Raw genomic sequence first — 18,049 nt, 5'->3', positions numbered from 1 at the left:
GCACACGATATCTATTTTAATTTTGTTGTTCTGTATTTTTTTTGTAATTTAAGACCCATTGGAATAATTTCAGAAAATTAAAATTGGTTTTATTATTTTAAATAAATAATAAAATAACGGAATAATTAACATATTTCAACACGAACTTTCTTTGTGAACACAGCAGGTTTACAGGTGCGTAGGACCTTGTGCAAGGTCCGCCCGGATTGCTACCACCATCTTGCTCGCTAATCCTACCGTGAAGCAGTAGTGCTTGCGCTGTAGTGTTTTCGGCGTGGAGAGTAAGACAGCCGGTGAAATTACTGGCACTTGAGGTTTTCCATCTTAGGCCTCTAGTTGGCAACGCATGTGCAATACCCTGTTTATGGGCGGTGGTGATCTCTTACCATCAGGAGACCCACTTGCTCGTTTACCATCGAGTCGAATAAAAAAACACGTCAATTTAGACCGCTTACTTTCTCAACCTCGTCTCTACTCGAATTGTAAATGTCGGCGGCTGATCGTAAATCCGCCAGATCACGAAATTCCTAGGCATATCGTGAAATGGCGCCATTTCATGAATTGGCTAAGGGACATCCGCCATATCGTTAAAAACTCACCATTTAACGATTTGCTTAGAGACGTTTAGGCAAATCATTAAATTCCTAGGCATATCATGAAACGCCGCCATTTCATGGTTTGGCAAGTTTAGGCAGATCATGAAATTCCTAGGCCTATCATAAAACGCCGCCATATCGGTTCTGGCCCTGAGCCGGCCGCTGCGCGGCGGTCTCGCTTCACTCACTCGGCTCATGCGTTATGGTCACAATTTTTACCAACTACTCCTCGCTTCGCTCGTCGTACCAACATGTTTCTTTTTTCGCGCATATCACAATGTGCCCGGTAAAAAGCTATGAATATCGACGAATGCATTGCTCTAATCGACATCGTGATATGCCTGGTCAACTTTTAGACATACTATGAATGGCGCCATTTCACGACATGCCTAGGAATTTCGGCCGCCGAACATATACAACAAATCAACACTCTATCAAGCTTGACATAAAGATGATTATCAAGCAATTTAATGTGGCCCAATACGAGGTTGGAACGTAAGCAGTCGATGCGTATTTTGAAGGTGCACCCGTGCGTGCACCCCATGATAACGTTCAAATTTCAAAACGTTTTCCAGCCAAGAGGATAAAAGCGATTTTCCACGCAGATTTCGAAGGATAAAGAAAGCCTTTTCGAGCTAGTGAGGTGAAAAAGTTATTTGGTTTATTAGGACCTACAACAGATATGATTATTAAATAACCGTAGACCGTCTACGCACTTGCTACGAGCAGCTACGGGTCTGCAATGTCTGCAAATTTAGAGCGGTTCCGCGAAGTTGTCCAATACACCATTAATGTACAAGTATCTAAACATATTCCACGTCTTCAGAATAAGATAAATTAAAGATACAATATACAATAACTCAGTGTTTAATTAAAATCATCATTCGGTATGAGTTGGAAAAGAGATCGCTAAGTACCTACGTTCTACCTGAACACATATCTACCTGACAAATTTTAGCTCAATACGACAATCAAAAGTTTCCACGATTTGATTTCTTAATTTGTAAGAAGTCAATATGATAAAGTACGTAATGTTAAAAGAAAGAAAGAATGAAAACGTTTATTAATGAGATTCGTGACAATATGGAAAAAAATTAGAATAGAATAAAAATGTGTTATTCACGATATTATCCCAAATTAACAAACTACTGGTTGATTTTCTTTTCATCATCAAGTACTAAAACAAAGTAAAACTGACATAATTTACAGACTCCAAAAACACAAATATTATAACACCAACATTATAATTACTACCCGATTACCGTTCTCTATGGTTGTCATGTGTTTAAACTGTTAAACACACGTTCTACGGTTATCAGCATGGTGCTATACTCAAATTAATGATACTTGCATAATTATAATAATAGGCTTGCATTTGTAACAAATTCGCTAATGCACAAACGAATCCGACGGGCCTCTTAACTTGAAGTGAATTTGTCCGCTACAGAACAGCGCTACATACAACAATGCTATTTTGTAATAACAAATAATCAAAATACGTGTATAAAATTTTTCAAAGCACGTCTGAAAATGTGCACTGATATTTATTTGTCAATTTTATTTTTATACAAATTTATTTATTTACACCATAGTTTTATTTGGCAACAGATACCTATGAATTCGGAAGTTCGTTAACGGCTTCGTTAGAACTTGTAGAGGATTTGAAACACGTCAACATTTTGTGTGATGTTTGAGATAGTAGGTTTGTGAGATATATTTATTGTTTTAAGTTGAAAAGGAGGAGAGCGGGCGCACAGAATGAAGTGCGGTGTACGGCTGGAAGTGGAGAAGGAAGGTAAAAATAATGTAGTTTATGTTTTTGTTAATAATTCGAATTTTAATTAATGAATTCAGTTTGATTTAATTTTATTTTGTAATACAATATGGTAAAATGAGTTCGTAATTATTATTGCATATTATTTAAATGATACTTACTTAGATAAATATTTGAATATCATAGGGCATTTACATTAGATTACTTACCTACGTCTAAATGCTTGTTCAAAAAACCCAACCTTGCTACTAGCGCGCGTCTTCATAACAACTCGATTCCCACCGGGTTCTCTAATTTTTACCGTGACGTAAGTGATTAGGTGATTACAAGTATGGCAAAGCCTGCGTTAACTAATTTCGAAGTTTTCATCCGAGACAAGCCTATTCACGCTTCTCACATTCTAACGCAAAATATTCACTCCACGCCATTGCTTGCTACATAAACTAGTGTTGCTTCTCATGCTCAGAATGTAGAATATCATTACGGCAATCGTGGCTATTGCGCAATGTCATAATAATGGCAAAGTCATTTATTACGTCAGTTACTACCACCAAGAGAGGGCAATAAAAATGAGAAAATTTTTTATAATATTGTAAGAACAGGGCGCACGCACGGTGACACCACACAATATTTTGGCGTAGTAATACCCACCCTTATTATAACCGGGCATTCTTTACTCCGAGACTAGTGGGTAATAACCTGCCACTTACTTTATGACCTCAACGCAATTTTATGTGAGAATAAACTATGATAAACGTCTATCGGTTTTATAAAAGCTTGTTGGATTATCCCTGCATCAAACAGTTATAGGTATAGATACGTGAAAACATTTAACAATTATTTACACGTAAATTATTTGAAGCCAAGATCTGAACTTACCTAGACCTGGACCTTTCCAGAGAGACTGTGCCTAGCAGTGGGATACTATAACCTCACTTATAATAGTATATAGTATTATATTACTGCAGATGGCGGGAAAAGGCTACGCTTCGTCCTTCAAAACCATACTCATCCACGAAATGACATTCCTGCCGCGGCCTATATACTGCTTTTCTCCAAATATGCGAGGAAATAAAACGAAAACATTATATTTATTCGACACAATATGTTTATACTTATAACAATCTACCTACAATCTAAACAAAATTAACACTTTAATAGTGTTTTAGTTAAAACTACACGGTTATGCGTCGAGGGCTATACATACATGCCTACCGGTACTGCACATACAGTCCGCTTGAAGAAATGTTTTTTTTTATTATTTTAGTTGCTAATAAAGATTCATACCGAGCACACGTTGTCTTAGTTAAAATCCCAACAAGCGAAAAGCAGCCCTATCACTTCAACATATGGTCCAAATCGAACCGGATTGCGCGACACCGACGGACGAGCGCCCGACCCGCGAGAACAAAAGGCTGCTACCTGGATAGTCATTAGAGCGACCCGGCGATCGAAAAAGTGCAAGTTTAAAGTGCAATTATAATTACGCGTTATAACCTTGAGTGCGAGTGTGATAAATTTACGTTTTTTAACTTTGAACTTTGAGACTTTATGCATACCTAATACTTATAAAAAAGACTAAGTGAGTGACATTAACTAGTTAATGAGAAAAATAAAACGTATATCAAGTGAGTCGAAATATTTGAACTATTGCTTCTTGGGATTATTACGAGTGAGTACCTACTTTTCTAACTATGGCAGCACTGAAAACTCTTTTTTCGCTACAAGACGAGTCATTAGAAAATATAAAGAGAAGTGAGAAAAATTACAAAAAAACTGGGAAAGAAAGAATTAAACAACCGTATTTAGCGACGCGATTAGACGTACTTGAGAGAGAATATACTGAGTTTAAAGAAAGACATAAACAAATTATTTGTACAGCAGACAGAAGAGAAGATTATTTCACGGAAGAAAAATATGAGAATTTTGAAGAACTTTATGTGAATTATAAAACGTTGTTATTGGAAGCTTTGCAATTATTACAAGTATCGAGTTCATCAGCGCCCACCACTGCGGCGGCTAGTAATATTGCCAACAATTCTTGCGACGTGAAACTACCCAGAATAAATCTACCTACCTTTAGTGGCAAATATGAAGAATGGCAAACGTTTTATGATATGTTTTCATCATTAATTCATAAAAACAAGCAAATTACTTCCGTGCAAAAATTGCATTATTTAAAGGGAAATTTATCTGGAGAAGCATTAAATTTATTACGTAATTTTTCCACTACAGAAGCGAATTATGAGGAGGCATGGAAACAATTAGTAAAACGTTATGATAACAAACGATATAATTGTAACGCGGTTATGAGAAATTTATTTGCATTAAAGAAAATACACACTGAGTCGTCTGATTCGATAAGACAGTTACTTGACACTACGAGTACTTGCTTGAAATCATTGCAGAATATGAGTATTGACACTAGCACATGGGACACCATTATTGTATTTTTGGTTGTTTCCAAATTGGATCCAGAGTCAACGAAGCAGTGGGAACAATATCTCAATGTTAAGGTCTTTGATGATTTACCGACCTGGGAACAGCTACAAGAGTATTTAGAGTCCCGATTTAGGTCTTTAGAGATGTTGAACCACAACGTAACACGCACGTCACAACCTACGAAGCCTGTAGCGAAAGCTAAAACGTTTCATACTTCAATGCAGAATAAACCAAAAACTAATGAAATGAGTTGTGCGATGTGTCATGAAAACCACTATATTTATCATTGCAAGCAATTTGGGCTCATGACACCAAAAATCAGGCAAGATTTCGTGCAAACACATGGATTGTGTTTTAACTGTCTGTCACCTACCCACTCGGCAGTTAAATGTCGTCAGTCACAAAATTGTAGAAAATGCGGAAGAAGACACCATACCATGCTACACTTCGAGCGAGAAAATAACCAGAGCGAGCAGGGAGCAGCACGAGCGATTGAGACTGCAATGACGGCGCCACCGGGTGATCAACGACACGAGAGACCGAGCACTTCATCAGGTGACGCACACGTTACTTCAGCGTTTTCGAGAGGAGAGTTGCAACCTAACAGCGTTCTACTGGCAACGGCTAGAGTTAAGGTATTTAATTTAGCTGGTAGTCAACAAATTATTAGAGCTTTACTGGATCAAGGGTCCCAGGCATCTTTTGTTAGTGATGCTACTGTACAATTACTTGGCCTTGTGCGTAAGCCAGTAAGTGGCTGGGTGTCAGGCCTGGGAGATGGTCGTATGAGAATTAAATACACGGTTTCACTACGCGTAAAATCACTTTATGATTCAGCGAGTTCAATTGAGGTACATGCATATGTGTTACATTCTTTAACATCTTTACTCCCAGCAACCAAACTTAAGGTATCTGAGTGGACAGATATTGAGAACCTACCTTTGGCAGATCCTACGTATGCAACACCAGGTAAGATTGATATTCTCCTAGGTGCAGAGGTTTACAGCGAAATATTGATAGACGGAATAGTCAAACAAGCTCAAGGAAGCTTGATTGCACAAAACACAATATTTGGATGGATTTTGTCTGGAAGAGCTTTGCGAGAGAGTAAGGAGTTGACAAATGTCATGAGTTTACATGTTCAAGTCAAAGAGGATGATCTACTGAGAAAGTTTTGGGAAATGGAGAACGAGCCTAACCTAATACAAAGGAAGATGAGTGAGAATGAAAAAGCATGTGAAGATTTTTTCAACGCAACAGCAATGAGAGACGATGAGGGCAGATTTGTGGTACGACTACCTTTTACGACAGATGATCCTAAGTGTCAATATGGCAATTCGAGAGATATCGCTGCAAAGAGGCTAGAAGCATTAGAGAAAAGACTGCTACGAGATCCGGCACTAAGAGAAGAATACAACAAAGTCTTTGCAGAATACATAAGTTTAAATCACATGAAAGCTGTTGACAAGAATGAATTAGAAGATCCTAAGGCAGTCTATCTTCCACACCATCCTGTGGTGAGAGAGGACAAAGAAACCACCAAACTCAGAATAGTATTTAATGCTTCTAGCAAAGGCACTAATAACGTGTCTCTAAACGATGATCTTCTGGTTGGCCCAAAGCTACAGCAGGATCTGAGGCACATACTTATGAGATGGAGAAACCACAAGGTTTGCGTTGTCGCTGATATTGTTAAAATGTATAGGATGGTTCGTGTAGTGGATGAAAATACAGATTTTCAAAGAATTCTGTGGAGATTCACTGCGAGAGAGCCCGTACAACACTACAAACTACTCCGATTAACATTCGGCACGGCATGCGCGCCATATCTGGCAGTTAAGTCATTGCAAAGGCTTGCAGATTTAGAAGAAAAAAAGTATCCATTGGCTGCGGGAATAACAAAGACTGATTTCTATATGGATGACTTAATAACAGGAGCTGAGACTGAATCTGAAGCTTTGAAGATATATAATGAAATGAATGGGTTAATGAAAGCAGGGGGATTTGAACTCCAAAAATGGAACAGTAACAGCAAAACATTTTTACAAAACATTGGTTTGAGTCATGAGAATACTCAGCAATCGGAGCAGATCAAACTAAACAAATCAATCAAGGTTCTTGGTGTGAGTTGGAGCAGAGAATCTGATAATTTTGAATACACGTTAAACCTCCCTGAAACTAAAGAGCCGATTACTAAAAGACAAGTCCTCTCTGATGTAGCAAAACTGTACGATCCTCTTGGCTGGATAGCACCGGTTGTTGTTATGGCTAAAATATTTATTCAAAAGCTTTGGCTATCTGGTCTTGAATGGGATGAATGTTTAAATGAGGATTTGCGGAGACAGTGGCTGACATACAAAAGCTTGTTGGAGGATTTAACGCAACTTAAATTACCGAGGTGGTTAAATGTTACACGAGACTCAAAAACTGAACTGCATGTCTTTTCAGACGCGTCAAAGTCTGCTTTTGCAGCAGCTGTATACGCTCGTGTCATAGATGAGTCAAACAAAGTCCATGTACATTTGATCACAGCAAAGACCAAAGTAGCTCCTATAGAAAAGGAAATTTCGATTCCCAGACTTGAGTTGTGTGGTGCCACCTTGGCTGCCAAACTGATCAGCGAAGTTTCACAGGTCATGGAGATACCGAAGGAGAATTTATATGCTTGGTCCGACTCCACCATAGTCTTGGCATGGCTCAAAGGAGGCTCAAGTCGTTGGACTACTTTTGTTAGTAATCGAGTGTCCACGATTCTTAATATTTTGGACTTAGAGCAATGGGGTCATGTTTCTACAGAGTCGAATCCCGCGGACTGTGCCTCACGTGGCTTACAGCCGAAAGATTTGATGGCGCACCCGTTATGGTGGACAGGACCTCAGTGGCTGGCACAACCAACAATACAGAGGAATGACAAGTTCGTAGAAGACACAGACGAGGAAGTAAGAGTCAAGTCTTTGACTGTTTTATTGAACAATCAGGATCACTTTATTTGGTCAAGATTTTCATCATTAACGAGATTATTAAGAGTCATATCATACTGTAGAAGAATTTTGAACTTAAAAATACCTAAAACTGAAAGAGTGAAGCTAACAAAATGTATAACATTAGAAGAGGCAAATGCAACTTTACTGGCATGTATCAAACAACTTCAAGATCATGAATTTGAGGACGACATAAAACAGTTAAAGACTCGAGGACGCGTACTCAAAAGGAGTAGCCTACGCACTCTTTGTCCTTTTTTTGATGAAAAGGGGATATTAAGAGTTACTGGTCGCATAACAAATTCAGATGCAAGCTATGCTACAAGACATCCAATAATCATGCCTGCTAAGAGTCATCTTACCAAGCTGATAATTCTTGATGCACATCATCAAACATTGCATGGCGGTCCACAATTGATGCATAATTATCTCCGAGCTAAATATTGGATTTTACAGGGTAAGGAACGAGTCAAGAAGATATACAGAGAATGTGTAATTTGTTTGCGATATTCGTCAAAGAAGACAAGTCCATTTATGGGTTTTCTACCTGAAGCTAGACTTAAACCTAGTAAGCCGTTCAAATCTACCGGCGTGGACTATTGCGGTCCTATACAGATCAGATTTTCACCTGGCCGAGGAGCAAAATCATATAAAGGGTACATATGCCTTTTTATTTGCATGGTGACCCGAGCTGTGCACTTAGAAGCTGTAACTGACTTGACTGCGAAAGGATTCATTGCAGCTTTTCGACGTTTCACTTCTCGAAGAGGCCATTGCCAAGATTTATACAGTGACAATGCCACTAATTTTGTGGGAGCGGATAAAGAACTGCAAGAAATGTTCAACAGTGCTAAGTCATCTCTGTCTGATGATATAGCTACTTCACTCATGTTGGAACGTACCAAGTGGCATTTCATACCGCCCCATGCTCCAAATTTTGGGGGTCTGTGGGAGGCAGGGGTGCGTTCTACAAAAACGCATCTGCGTAAAGTGCTTGGAAATAGTACCCTCACCTATGAAGAGTTGGCGACAGTTTTGACGCAAGTGGAAGCTTGTTGAATTCGAGACCAATAACTTTGCTAAGTGACGATCCAAACGACCCTCTCCCCTTGACGCCAGGCCACTTTCTAGTAGTGAACCGTTGTTAAATATAGCCGACGAAGACCACTCAATATGTAATATTCCATCTTTGGATAGATGGCGCTTAACGCAAAAAATTGTAAGAGATTTTTGGAATAGATGGTATAAAGAGTATTTGGTCAATCTTAATCAACGGTATAAATGGAACACTAAAGGTTCTGAGCCTGAAATTAATGATATTGTTATTCTAAAGGAAGACAATCTTCCACCCGCTAAATGGGTTTTAGGTAAAATTACTGAAAAACACACTGGACCTGATAATGTAACTCGTGTTGTATCAGTAAAAACTAAGTCCGGAGTGTTTAAGCGTCCAATTTCCAAAATTTGTATAATTACTAAATAGTTTTATTTGACCTTTGTATTTACATTGCATGCTGTAGGTATCTAGGTACTAAGTTATACAAGTCACCAGTAAAATCAAGTTTTCCTTGTAAATTAGTAGTTCCATGTAGTGATCATGAGTTTTTTTACGAAACCATGAGTTGTTAAGACTTTGTTCATGATGTGTTACGGTGGGCGGCTCTTGTGGGTTAAATTATATAAGATAAACTAGTTAATATCTATAATCGAGCTGACTTCCCTTTGTTTTGCATTGTACTTAACTTTATTTTTTAGTAGAAATTGTTAACTACTTATAGTCTAAGTCTATTGATGTTAACTTTTTTAATTTAGGAAAACTTGCTTGTAAGCTGTTTTATAATTACTTAAGAACTACGTTCTTGGTGGGCGGAATGTTTAGTTAAAACTACACGGTTATGCGTCGAGGGCTATACATACATGCCTACCGGTACTGCACATACAGTCCGCTTGAAGAAATGTTTTTTTTTATTATTTTAGTTGCTAATAAAGATTCATACCGAGCACACGTTGTCTTAGTCAAAATCCCAACAAGCGAAAAGCAGCCCTATCACTTCAACAAATAGTAATAAAAATAAACCTTACTAATAAAAGATGCTACTCTACGAGTTAGGAGTTTGTGGTGTGCCCGTGGTGTGCCCATTATGATATTTTCGTTACTACTTACTTGTAGAACTCATTTTATTTTCGTATAAATAATACGGCAGAAAATCTTTGACTAAATGAAATTCACGTTCCCGCCTCAATTTCGATCATAAACCTAATATTACTTAGACATACAGACCTTGCTTGACAGCGTGACCGAAAGTGAGATGGGCCTGTCTGTGTAAATTTGTAAATGTCTGTGTGAGTTTTAAAGTTGCCTTCACTGGTAAATATGAGTTGCCGATAACCATAGGTACTGTATACCCGGTATCCCCGTATATCCGGTATCGTCATATAGGTACTTAAGGTACACAGTACAAATAAATCTTAAGAGCTGTTGCAGTCAAGTAGGTACTAGAAACTTCATAAACATTTCTAAATTTTAAAAAATTGCCAGCAAATATCTGACACTCTCACTCAGGTCACTCGTCGTTAACTTTACACTAGACAGTTAGGTACCTATATTCGTATGTCGAGAGTGTACATAGTAAGCAGTGAATAAAACACAAACAAGATACGTACCTACTTATCTTTAATGAATACTTAAGTATTTTTAGTTAGCGTGGCACAAAAGTTCAATTGTTATCTCAATATTAAAAAATGGTTCGAACGAAACGTATGAAAATTATGTACGTATAAATTTGGTCGCGGAGCGCGTTTGGATGCGCATTGGAGCATCAACAATAGAAAAATAAGTTTTAGTTTCTTGTCTGATTGACACAAATTAATACTAAATGTTAAAGCAGTTAGCAGCAAATAGTTGGTATACTTACTCTAGCAGTAAATGACAGTGTATATTCTGGTGCTAGCTCCGAGTTAGCTGTTGGTTACCTCGAGATGCCATTCCCACGTGACGCAAGTGTTATCTATAAACGTATCATTATGTGTGGTGCATAAGATATCGTATAAGTATCACACATGACACGAAGTAGGTAGCGTCGAAAATAAACATTATCCTCCACAGGGAGGGAAAACGAAGCAAATTCTGGTGACGAGGCTTGGAATGCGACGCGATTATGAAACGCCATTTGTCAAGTTTTTATTGGGCACCCTAAAGCAGCATCTATTGTTGCGTCTCTCCCGCCGCCAGCCCCGCTGGACCCTCGTCTCACTGACATTAATTCATAATTTTTATAACTTGTTAACATTTTGTGGAGTATTTGCGGCGAAGTGACTGCGGCGGCTACAATCAGCGTTTAATTAAATTTTATGCTCGTGTCGGATGTTTATGGGGCAGACCTGTACGCAGTGTAGCAATTTAAGAAAATGAAATTACCTTACTTAGGACTTTATTGGGAAACAAATAGTTAACACGATAATTTTGAAGTGAAATTCTGCACTGGTGAATTAAAGCTTAAAAGCACTAATCAATTTTAATTATTTTTTAGGATTCATTTTTACACGACTGCACAAAGGAGGGTAATGTTTTCGAGCATATCTATGTGTGTGGGTGGGTATGTATGTATGCCCATTTCTTTGGTCTTCTGTCGCTAGCCAATCTATACCTAATGATCCCCCGCTGCGTACATTTTACTTATTTAGGAGCAGGGTTTTGGTATTACTATGATATTTGTACTAGATACCTAATACCTACCCACAACTTTGTACAACCACGTGAATGTTTCCGGTGAAAATGGTTCGGGTAAAATTACACACGGTGCTGCTCGCCAGTTCTGTTAGCTTGAACTTGGCTTGACACGCTACCGCGTGTCTAGATGTATGTAAGTAGCGCGAACGGACAGCATCGACAGCCCTCCATATTGTTAAATCTGATTATATATGTTTGCAGTTGTTAAAATAAGCATTACACGCGTTGAAGTTTGCATGACTAGGTATACTAAAGTTACCAACTAGCTTTTGCCCGCAACTTCGTTCGCGTATAAGTAGTAAAATTAATGATTATAGTAAAGTGATTGATACCATTAACCATTCACTAATCCGCGGCAAATTTCTTCTGCACTTCTACGATCCACAAGAAATATGTTCATTAAGTTATAAGTCCCTAGCTACTTAAAGATACATATGTATAGAGGACTTGACAGTAACCTTTCTTAGAACTATTTATTGGATTTTAGGACGAACATCCTATAATTTAATTAACCAAATTTTCTGAATGCTATATCGACAAACATACAGAACTGCAGTTTCGGCCTCATCTGCACTTACCATCAGATGTGACAACGGTCAATCGCTGAACTTTTTTGGGGTTTTAATAAAGAGTAGTTTTACGTTGTTTTTTTTCGTACTTTTGTTTGGTTGGTTTTGTAATTGCATCGTGTAACGCAATGTATAAACTGTTAGTGTTTCCCGTAGGTATCTGCTTTCTAAAATATTTCATAATTTGCAGTAGAGTCGATGTCTAAATGAGAAAAATAAATAATTATTAGTAGATTGATTTATTACATTTTAATTTTTGCTGAATAATTGGCCATTTTCACTTTTAGAATTTTTTGTTCTAAGTAGGTATATTTATGAGAGAAATTTCATGCATTCACTGTTGGTAGCTCAAACGTTACAATATTATGAGAAACATGATTGGCTCTGCTCCCATAGGCGTACCGCGTACCCGTACGCTACCGAGCTTGCATGCCGGCGGTGCAGCCATATTTCGCGCTTCGGCAGTCAAAGCGGTGATCCCGGGAAGTCGACGCATTTTAATATCCGCCACCCCAAAGGTTGAACGGTGAAGGATGCAGCCGGGCAAAGGGCTAGCTTGAATGCTCTTTGGAATTTTGTGATATGATAATAAACTTGGGAAAGATGATGCAATTTTCAATCGTAGGTACTTCTTTTAGTTTGATTTGGATTTCTCACTCAACGTTAATCTTGCAAGTATTATAAGGTACTGTGATTTCATAAAATATTTAGGTACATTATAAAAACCTGGCCAAGTGCGTGTCTGGCTGTACGCAGTATGTTCCGGTATCTACTAACCTACGGAAGATACGTAATATTAAGTTTCAATCGACTATTAATCTTATACATGTAAATGAAACTTACTGAACTGTGATAGTTTTCCTATTAAATTTGTTATTAGTTTTAAATATGTTATTATGTTCTACATATATTGTCAGTTATTTTTTACGTACCTATCCGAAAACATCCTTTTATCTAGGGGTCTCCACTTGACTGCTCCACCAAACTGTGTGGTCTCAAGCTCCGCGGATATGTGGGCAAAAAACTACTAAATTTGAGCCAAATGAACATTCAAAACGGCTGGACTGATTTGGATTGAAATTTTGCACGCATTATGATCTGATTTAACATAATGATGCCTATGTATACTGTTTATTCTGATTTTTTATAGTTTTGCCACTGAAAATCGATAAGTAGGTACTTAAGTAAATTCTTTACAGAGAATAAGAAATATTATTAAATGTAATGAAAAACGGATACATTACCATTTTTTTTATATTCTTATGATTTATAGCACGCAAATGTACATCACAACTTTGCCACGTGAAAGTATAATGTATACCTAATGACGACCAATAAGTAATAAAGAACCACTTTGTTAAGACGTTGGATGGAAAGTAAACCATTATTTTTGCTCGTCAGTGTAGCCAATAATCTATCACATTTTACACAGATCGATTACTAATTTACGATCGATCGATCGATCGCTTACAATTTATAGAGAACAAGTTTATTTGCAAGTTGCGCCTTCGGTCTGCGACTCTAATGTATTCTGCGTTGTCAAAATGAGCTTAAAACTATATTTTATACATTTATTCGATGTGTCTACTCAAGGGTCCTGCAATATATCTAGTTGCGGACGCAATCGACAAAAGGTTTGGCTTAGCAAAACACTCATTCCAGACGCTTGAAATGAGGAAGACTCATGGAGTCGTCGTCCTCGAATATGTTGACGGTGAGTATTCAGCCGCAGACGCAATCTACGAAAAGCTTGGCTTAGAAAAACACTTATTTCAGGCGCCTGCGTTTGACACTTAGTATACTCATGGGTCGTCGTCATCGAGTATGGTGAAGGTGAGTATGCAGTCGCGGACGCAAATGACGGAAGGTTTGGCTCAGCAAAACACTCATTCCAGCCGCCTGCGTTTGACACTTGGCGTACTCATGGAGTCGTCGTCATCAAATATGGTAACGGTGAGTATGCAGTCGCGGACGCACTCGACGAAGGCCTGTGGTACCCCTGTGAGCGCGGCGAGGCGACGCTCGAGGTCGGGCGCGCGCGGCGGCGGCGTCAGGCAGCGCGCGCACGCCGCCACCGCGCCCGCCGCCAGGTGGAGAGTGCGCACTGACAAAGAGCGCCGCGGGGACTCCTCGCTGCTCGACGAACTGGAATCTAAGTGCGAAAATATTTCTTATTGGACATAATATAAGATCAACCATAAATTACGCCACACATTTAAGAAATACGACGAAATCGTCAAAATCAAAATAAAAAACTGAAAAGACAGAAACGAATTACATTCCTTAGCGGTCCGCATAACAAAAGAAAGCGAATGCTCTTTGTGCGCATGGACGGAATATTTTAGTAACAAAACGGTGGAGTTGCTCTCCCCGGTCTTCGTCATATCAAGGTAAAACGGAGATGTTGTAATGAGCTGTAAGCCTTGCGCACCTTCTCCAAAACTTATGACAATATTCAAGACTTGACTTCAAAAACGTGATTTGTAAACTCACTGCTGGGTTCAAGGTCAGCGGCCCAGCGCACGCGGCGGTCGACCTCGTCACGCTTCAGCTCGGCCAGGTTGACGATGAGCGCCAGCGCGCGCGGCGCGGCCGGCGCCAGGCGTGCCGCTGTCGCCAGCAGCTCCGCCATCTCAGCGCTCGTCCACAGCGGCACGCGGTAACCTAGTGGATTGACCATGCGAAATGATCGCCAGCGCAAAGCGACACGGCACGAGCGGCGGCGCGGTGCAGCCGTGTAGTCTACACCAACCTACATTGGCGTACATTGGGTCGATTCCGCAGGGTGCCTACATAGTTGTTAATTTGCGCTGCAGCAGCGCGCCACTAGCACTAACGCTACTAGTGCTGCTGCCTACTCAATGCACGCCATAAGGTGTAGGCATGTATATTTAGGTAGGTAAGTAATGTGAGTAATATCACAAGTAAAATATCTCATTTCCGCATCTATTACTTTATTACTGTCAAGTTACGTTAGTGATATACGTCGACAGGCTAGATAGAGCTACCGGCGGTGCGATACACTCGCTGGAGAGGCAAAGAAGTGAGCCCACTATTAGAAAGTTATACGCTATGATGATACGTTCTTAAAAAACGTTGGTAGGTGGGCCCTAGGAAGGAAGGTATTAATAAAAGGCTAAAGACGGAGCTAAAAATACGCTGTAGCTAAGTAAATTGACGTGCGTCAATATCGAGAAAGACTGAACATTATCTCCCGGCGCTCAAAATGCGATGCAATGAAAACATCACTGTGCAACTGTCATCGCGTATTAGGTACCGAGCTATGTTTTAGGACTAAAAATATGCCAAAAAATGTGGTGGCTACTGCGTACAGGAGTTACTTCACTGACCTATCGTTTGAAACACGTGGTACTCCCAGGTAACAATGTCCTTAATGGAGTGTTTTGTTCCTTTCCGAATTAAGTAATTGCACACTTGCGTAGCCGTTAGCGACATGGCAGCTGAAATACTCTTCGCCGCTATCTGCACGCACGACGCGATCAGCACTGGTATCCTTGCACTTAACCCTCGCTGAAACCGCTCGAATTCAAGGCTGTCTGTAAAAAAGTGCGTGATTGTTGTTCACGCTCAGTAGTTTTATCAATGAACTTTTTATAATTGCTTGCACAAGTAGCGCACCATTTGGCGGTAGGCGTACGTCGCGACGCCGGTGCCGTGCACATTCAGCCTGAACGCCGTTTGTGCGTTTCCACCAGAGAGATGTGCGAGAATATGTTTTTCATGAAACAATAGAAACGCTTCATTTAATTATCTATCCTCGCACAGCATAGCTCTAGTGGAAACAGCTGAGCGGAAAGAAAGGCAACCTAATTCCACGAGGGCCGTGGCGGCTGCTAGCATCTGACTCACCTGCGGGTGCGGCGACGTTGTGACGCAGCTGCGCGGAGAGGTAACGCTCCATGAGCCTGCAGGCGAGCGCCGCGACGCCATTGCCATGCACGTTCAACTCCTTGGCCACATTCCACACCGCGAGGCGACCTTGGCGCTCGATTAGCTTAATGGGCCAGCCGCGCGCCTCGTAACATACTGCATTAGGAACAAAGAATCATCGTAAGTTCTTCAATGAAAATTGGGTAAAAATCAATGTAATCGATACGACTTTATGTAGGTACTGCTCGCGCCATGTCCAGCTTTAGAATAGGACGGACCCATCTCTTCCCGTAGGTGTCGTAAAAGGCGACAACGGAAGCTGATGTGAAAGTGGCTGCAGCGTTTTCTATTGCCAAATATGAACTTCGGACTCCAGCACTGCGCGCTGCGGTGCGGTGTGGAAGACAAAGAGTATTGCACCACATTATTTTCCTAAGAAAGTTGTCATGAAGGTTCACTACCGATCCTCAACCAACGACCACAACCCACTCTGGAGAGTGTAATGACTTTGAAGATTGTATAGAAATCGTATAAACATGTCTCAGACTGACTATAATTTCGAGACTATATAATTTACTTTACTTATTAATGTTTATGACAAGTTTAGAAAAATAAATCGTTTTAAGGATTCCGTAGCCAAAATGTCACAAGCGGAACCCTTAGAGTTTCGACATTTCTGTATGTCTGTCTGTCCGTCCGCGGCTTTGCTCAGAGACTATCAGTGCTAGAAAGCTGTAATTTTAGGGTACGTCCCATACACGTAAAAGTGGGGAGGGGGGGGGGGGATTTTTTTCCTTTGAGTTGAAAATTTTGAAAAAAAAAACATTATTGTAGTAAGTACCTATACCAAACTTATAAGGAAAACTATAACGGCTAAGTTTGCTTGAGCATTATAAGTAGTTTGGGTAAATATGGCAGCCAAAGTTATAAAATAGGTATACTTATCAAAACTTGGAATAGTCCCCACAAAATTCAAAATCCTTGGAAAAATATTACTTCATTAATTGCTTCACAGCAGCTTCGGAACTCTATATTGGGCGTGTCTGACACGCTCTTTTATTTCTTAGAATATTATTATATCCTGTAATGGGTGATCTTAAAGAAAAGTTTCTCTAGTAACTACAAGTTATTGCATATAGCTTCACCTAATTAAAGTCCTGAAAGTTTCGCACAAGCAACAACTGTCGGTTTTCTTTGCTAAACTACATTCAACAAGAAGCAACCGTAAACTCTGTTAATTAAAGTCTAGTGCTCTCTTACCTTCCTCCTTGTAATCATCTCTGACCCTGCTCAACCAATCTGGTGTAAGATATAAACAAGCATGTAGAGACGATTTGAAATCAGATCTCACAAAATCAATGGCTTTATCACTACCCATTATTAAATTGTATTGGTCAGTAATATTTCAATTTCAATTTAGTCTTTCATAGGGCAAGTGTTTTAATGATCTCTATATAATGAACGAAAAAACTCAATTAGACTGACAGCCATCAAGTAGATTGAATTGGCATAGAAAAGCTATTTTAATCCTAAAACGAAACTAGCTACAAAACAAATTCGTATACTGTTATATTTTCGCGCCGCACAACTGTCATTGTTTTTTTTTATGCTAAACCATAAACATTTTTTTTTACAACGATGACTACTACACAAAATAGCAGAAAGAGGTTATATAGGAATTTAAATTTTATCTGTGAAATTGTTGCCATATTCTAGCTTTACATTCATAATATAATTTAATTTCTACTAAAACATACCATAAAACATATAAAAAATACTACCAATATGAATAGCGTATTTCATATTTATTTAGAAAATTAAAATGTTTTCATAACTTAATAATATGTTTATTTGTAAATTCATATATTAAATATACCTACTCACATATGGCCCCAAGGTATAGCTAAATGATTTTTGATAATATTTTTTTCCGTTAATATCCTCAGTAAAAGGCAAAGGAACCTCTACCCATACAACCTTCTCTTCAATACTGGAAGGTATATGTACACATTGCTGTTTAAAGACTGCATCCTGGAAATTGGGTGCCGTTGGATTTATGAAGTGTG

The 18,049-nt window shown here is 39.2% G+C and overlaps 1 protein-coding gene across 1 annotated transcript; it reads right to left on the bottom strand.

The window, feature by feature from the left end:
- Nucleotides 1–13,910: 13,910 nt before the first annotated feature.
- Nucleotides 13,911–17,421, bottom strand: LOC141439303 (uncharacterized). The gene is made up of 5 exons (XM_074103569.1): nucleotides 17,244–17,421; nucleotides 15,963–16,139; nucleotides 15,443–15,649; nucleotides 14,586–14,756; nucleotides 13,911–14,244 (listed from the first exon to the last, which is right to left on the bottom strand). Exons 1-5 carry the CDS (start codon nucleotides 17,359–17,361, stop codon nucleotides 13,979–13,981), a joined length of 939 nt encoding a protein of 312 aa, XP_073959670.1. The 5' UTR covers nucleotides 17,362–17,421; the 3' UTR covers nucleotides 13,911–13,978.
- Nucleotides 17,422–18,049: the final 628 nt, after the last annotated feature.

This window comes from Choristoneura fumiferana, chromosome Z (genome assembly GCF_025370935.1).
Source record: "Choristoneura fumiferana chromosome Z, NRCan_CFum_1, whole genome shotgun sequence".
Lineage (NCBI taxonomy): Eukaryota > Metazoa > Arthropoda > Insecta > Lepidoptera > Tortricidae > Choristoneura > Choristoneura fumiferana.
Note: the sequence above shows the minus strand (reverse complement) of the source record. Positions and strands in the feature narration are given on the sequence as shown.

Excerpts from the sequence above, each read along its gene's own strand:
- LOC141439303 (XM_074103569.1), bottom strand. The coding sequence starts at position 17,361 with ATGGGTAGTGATAAAGCCATTGATTTTGTGAGATCTGATTTCAAATCG. Across the intron at positions 16,140-17,243 it reads AGATGATTACAAGGAGGAAG|TATGTTACGAGGCGCGCGGC; the intron begins GTAAGAGAGCAC and ends TTCCTAATGCAG. Across the intron at positions 14,757-15,442 it reads CCACGTGTTTCAAACGATAG|GTTACCGCGTGCCGCTGTGG; the intron begins GTCAGTGAAGTA and ends TCAATCCACTAG.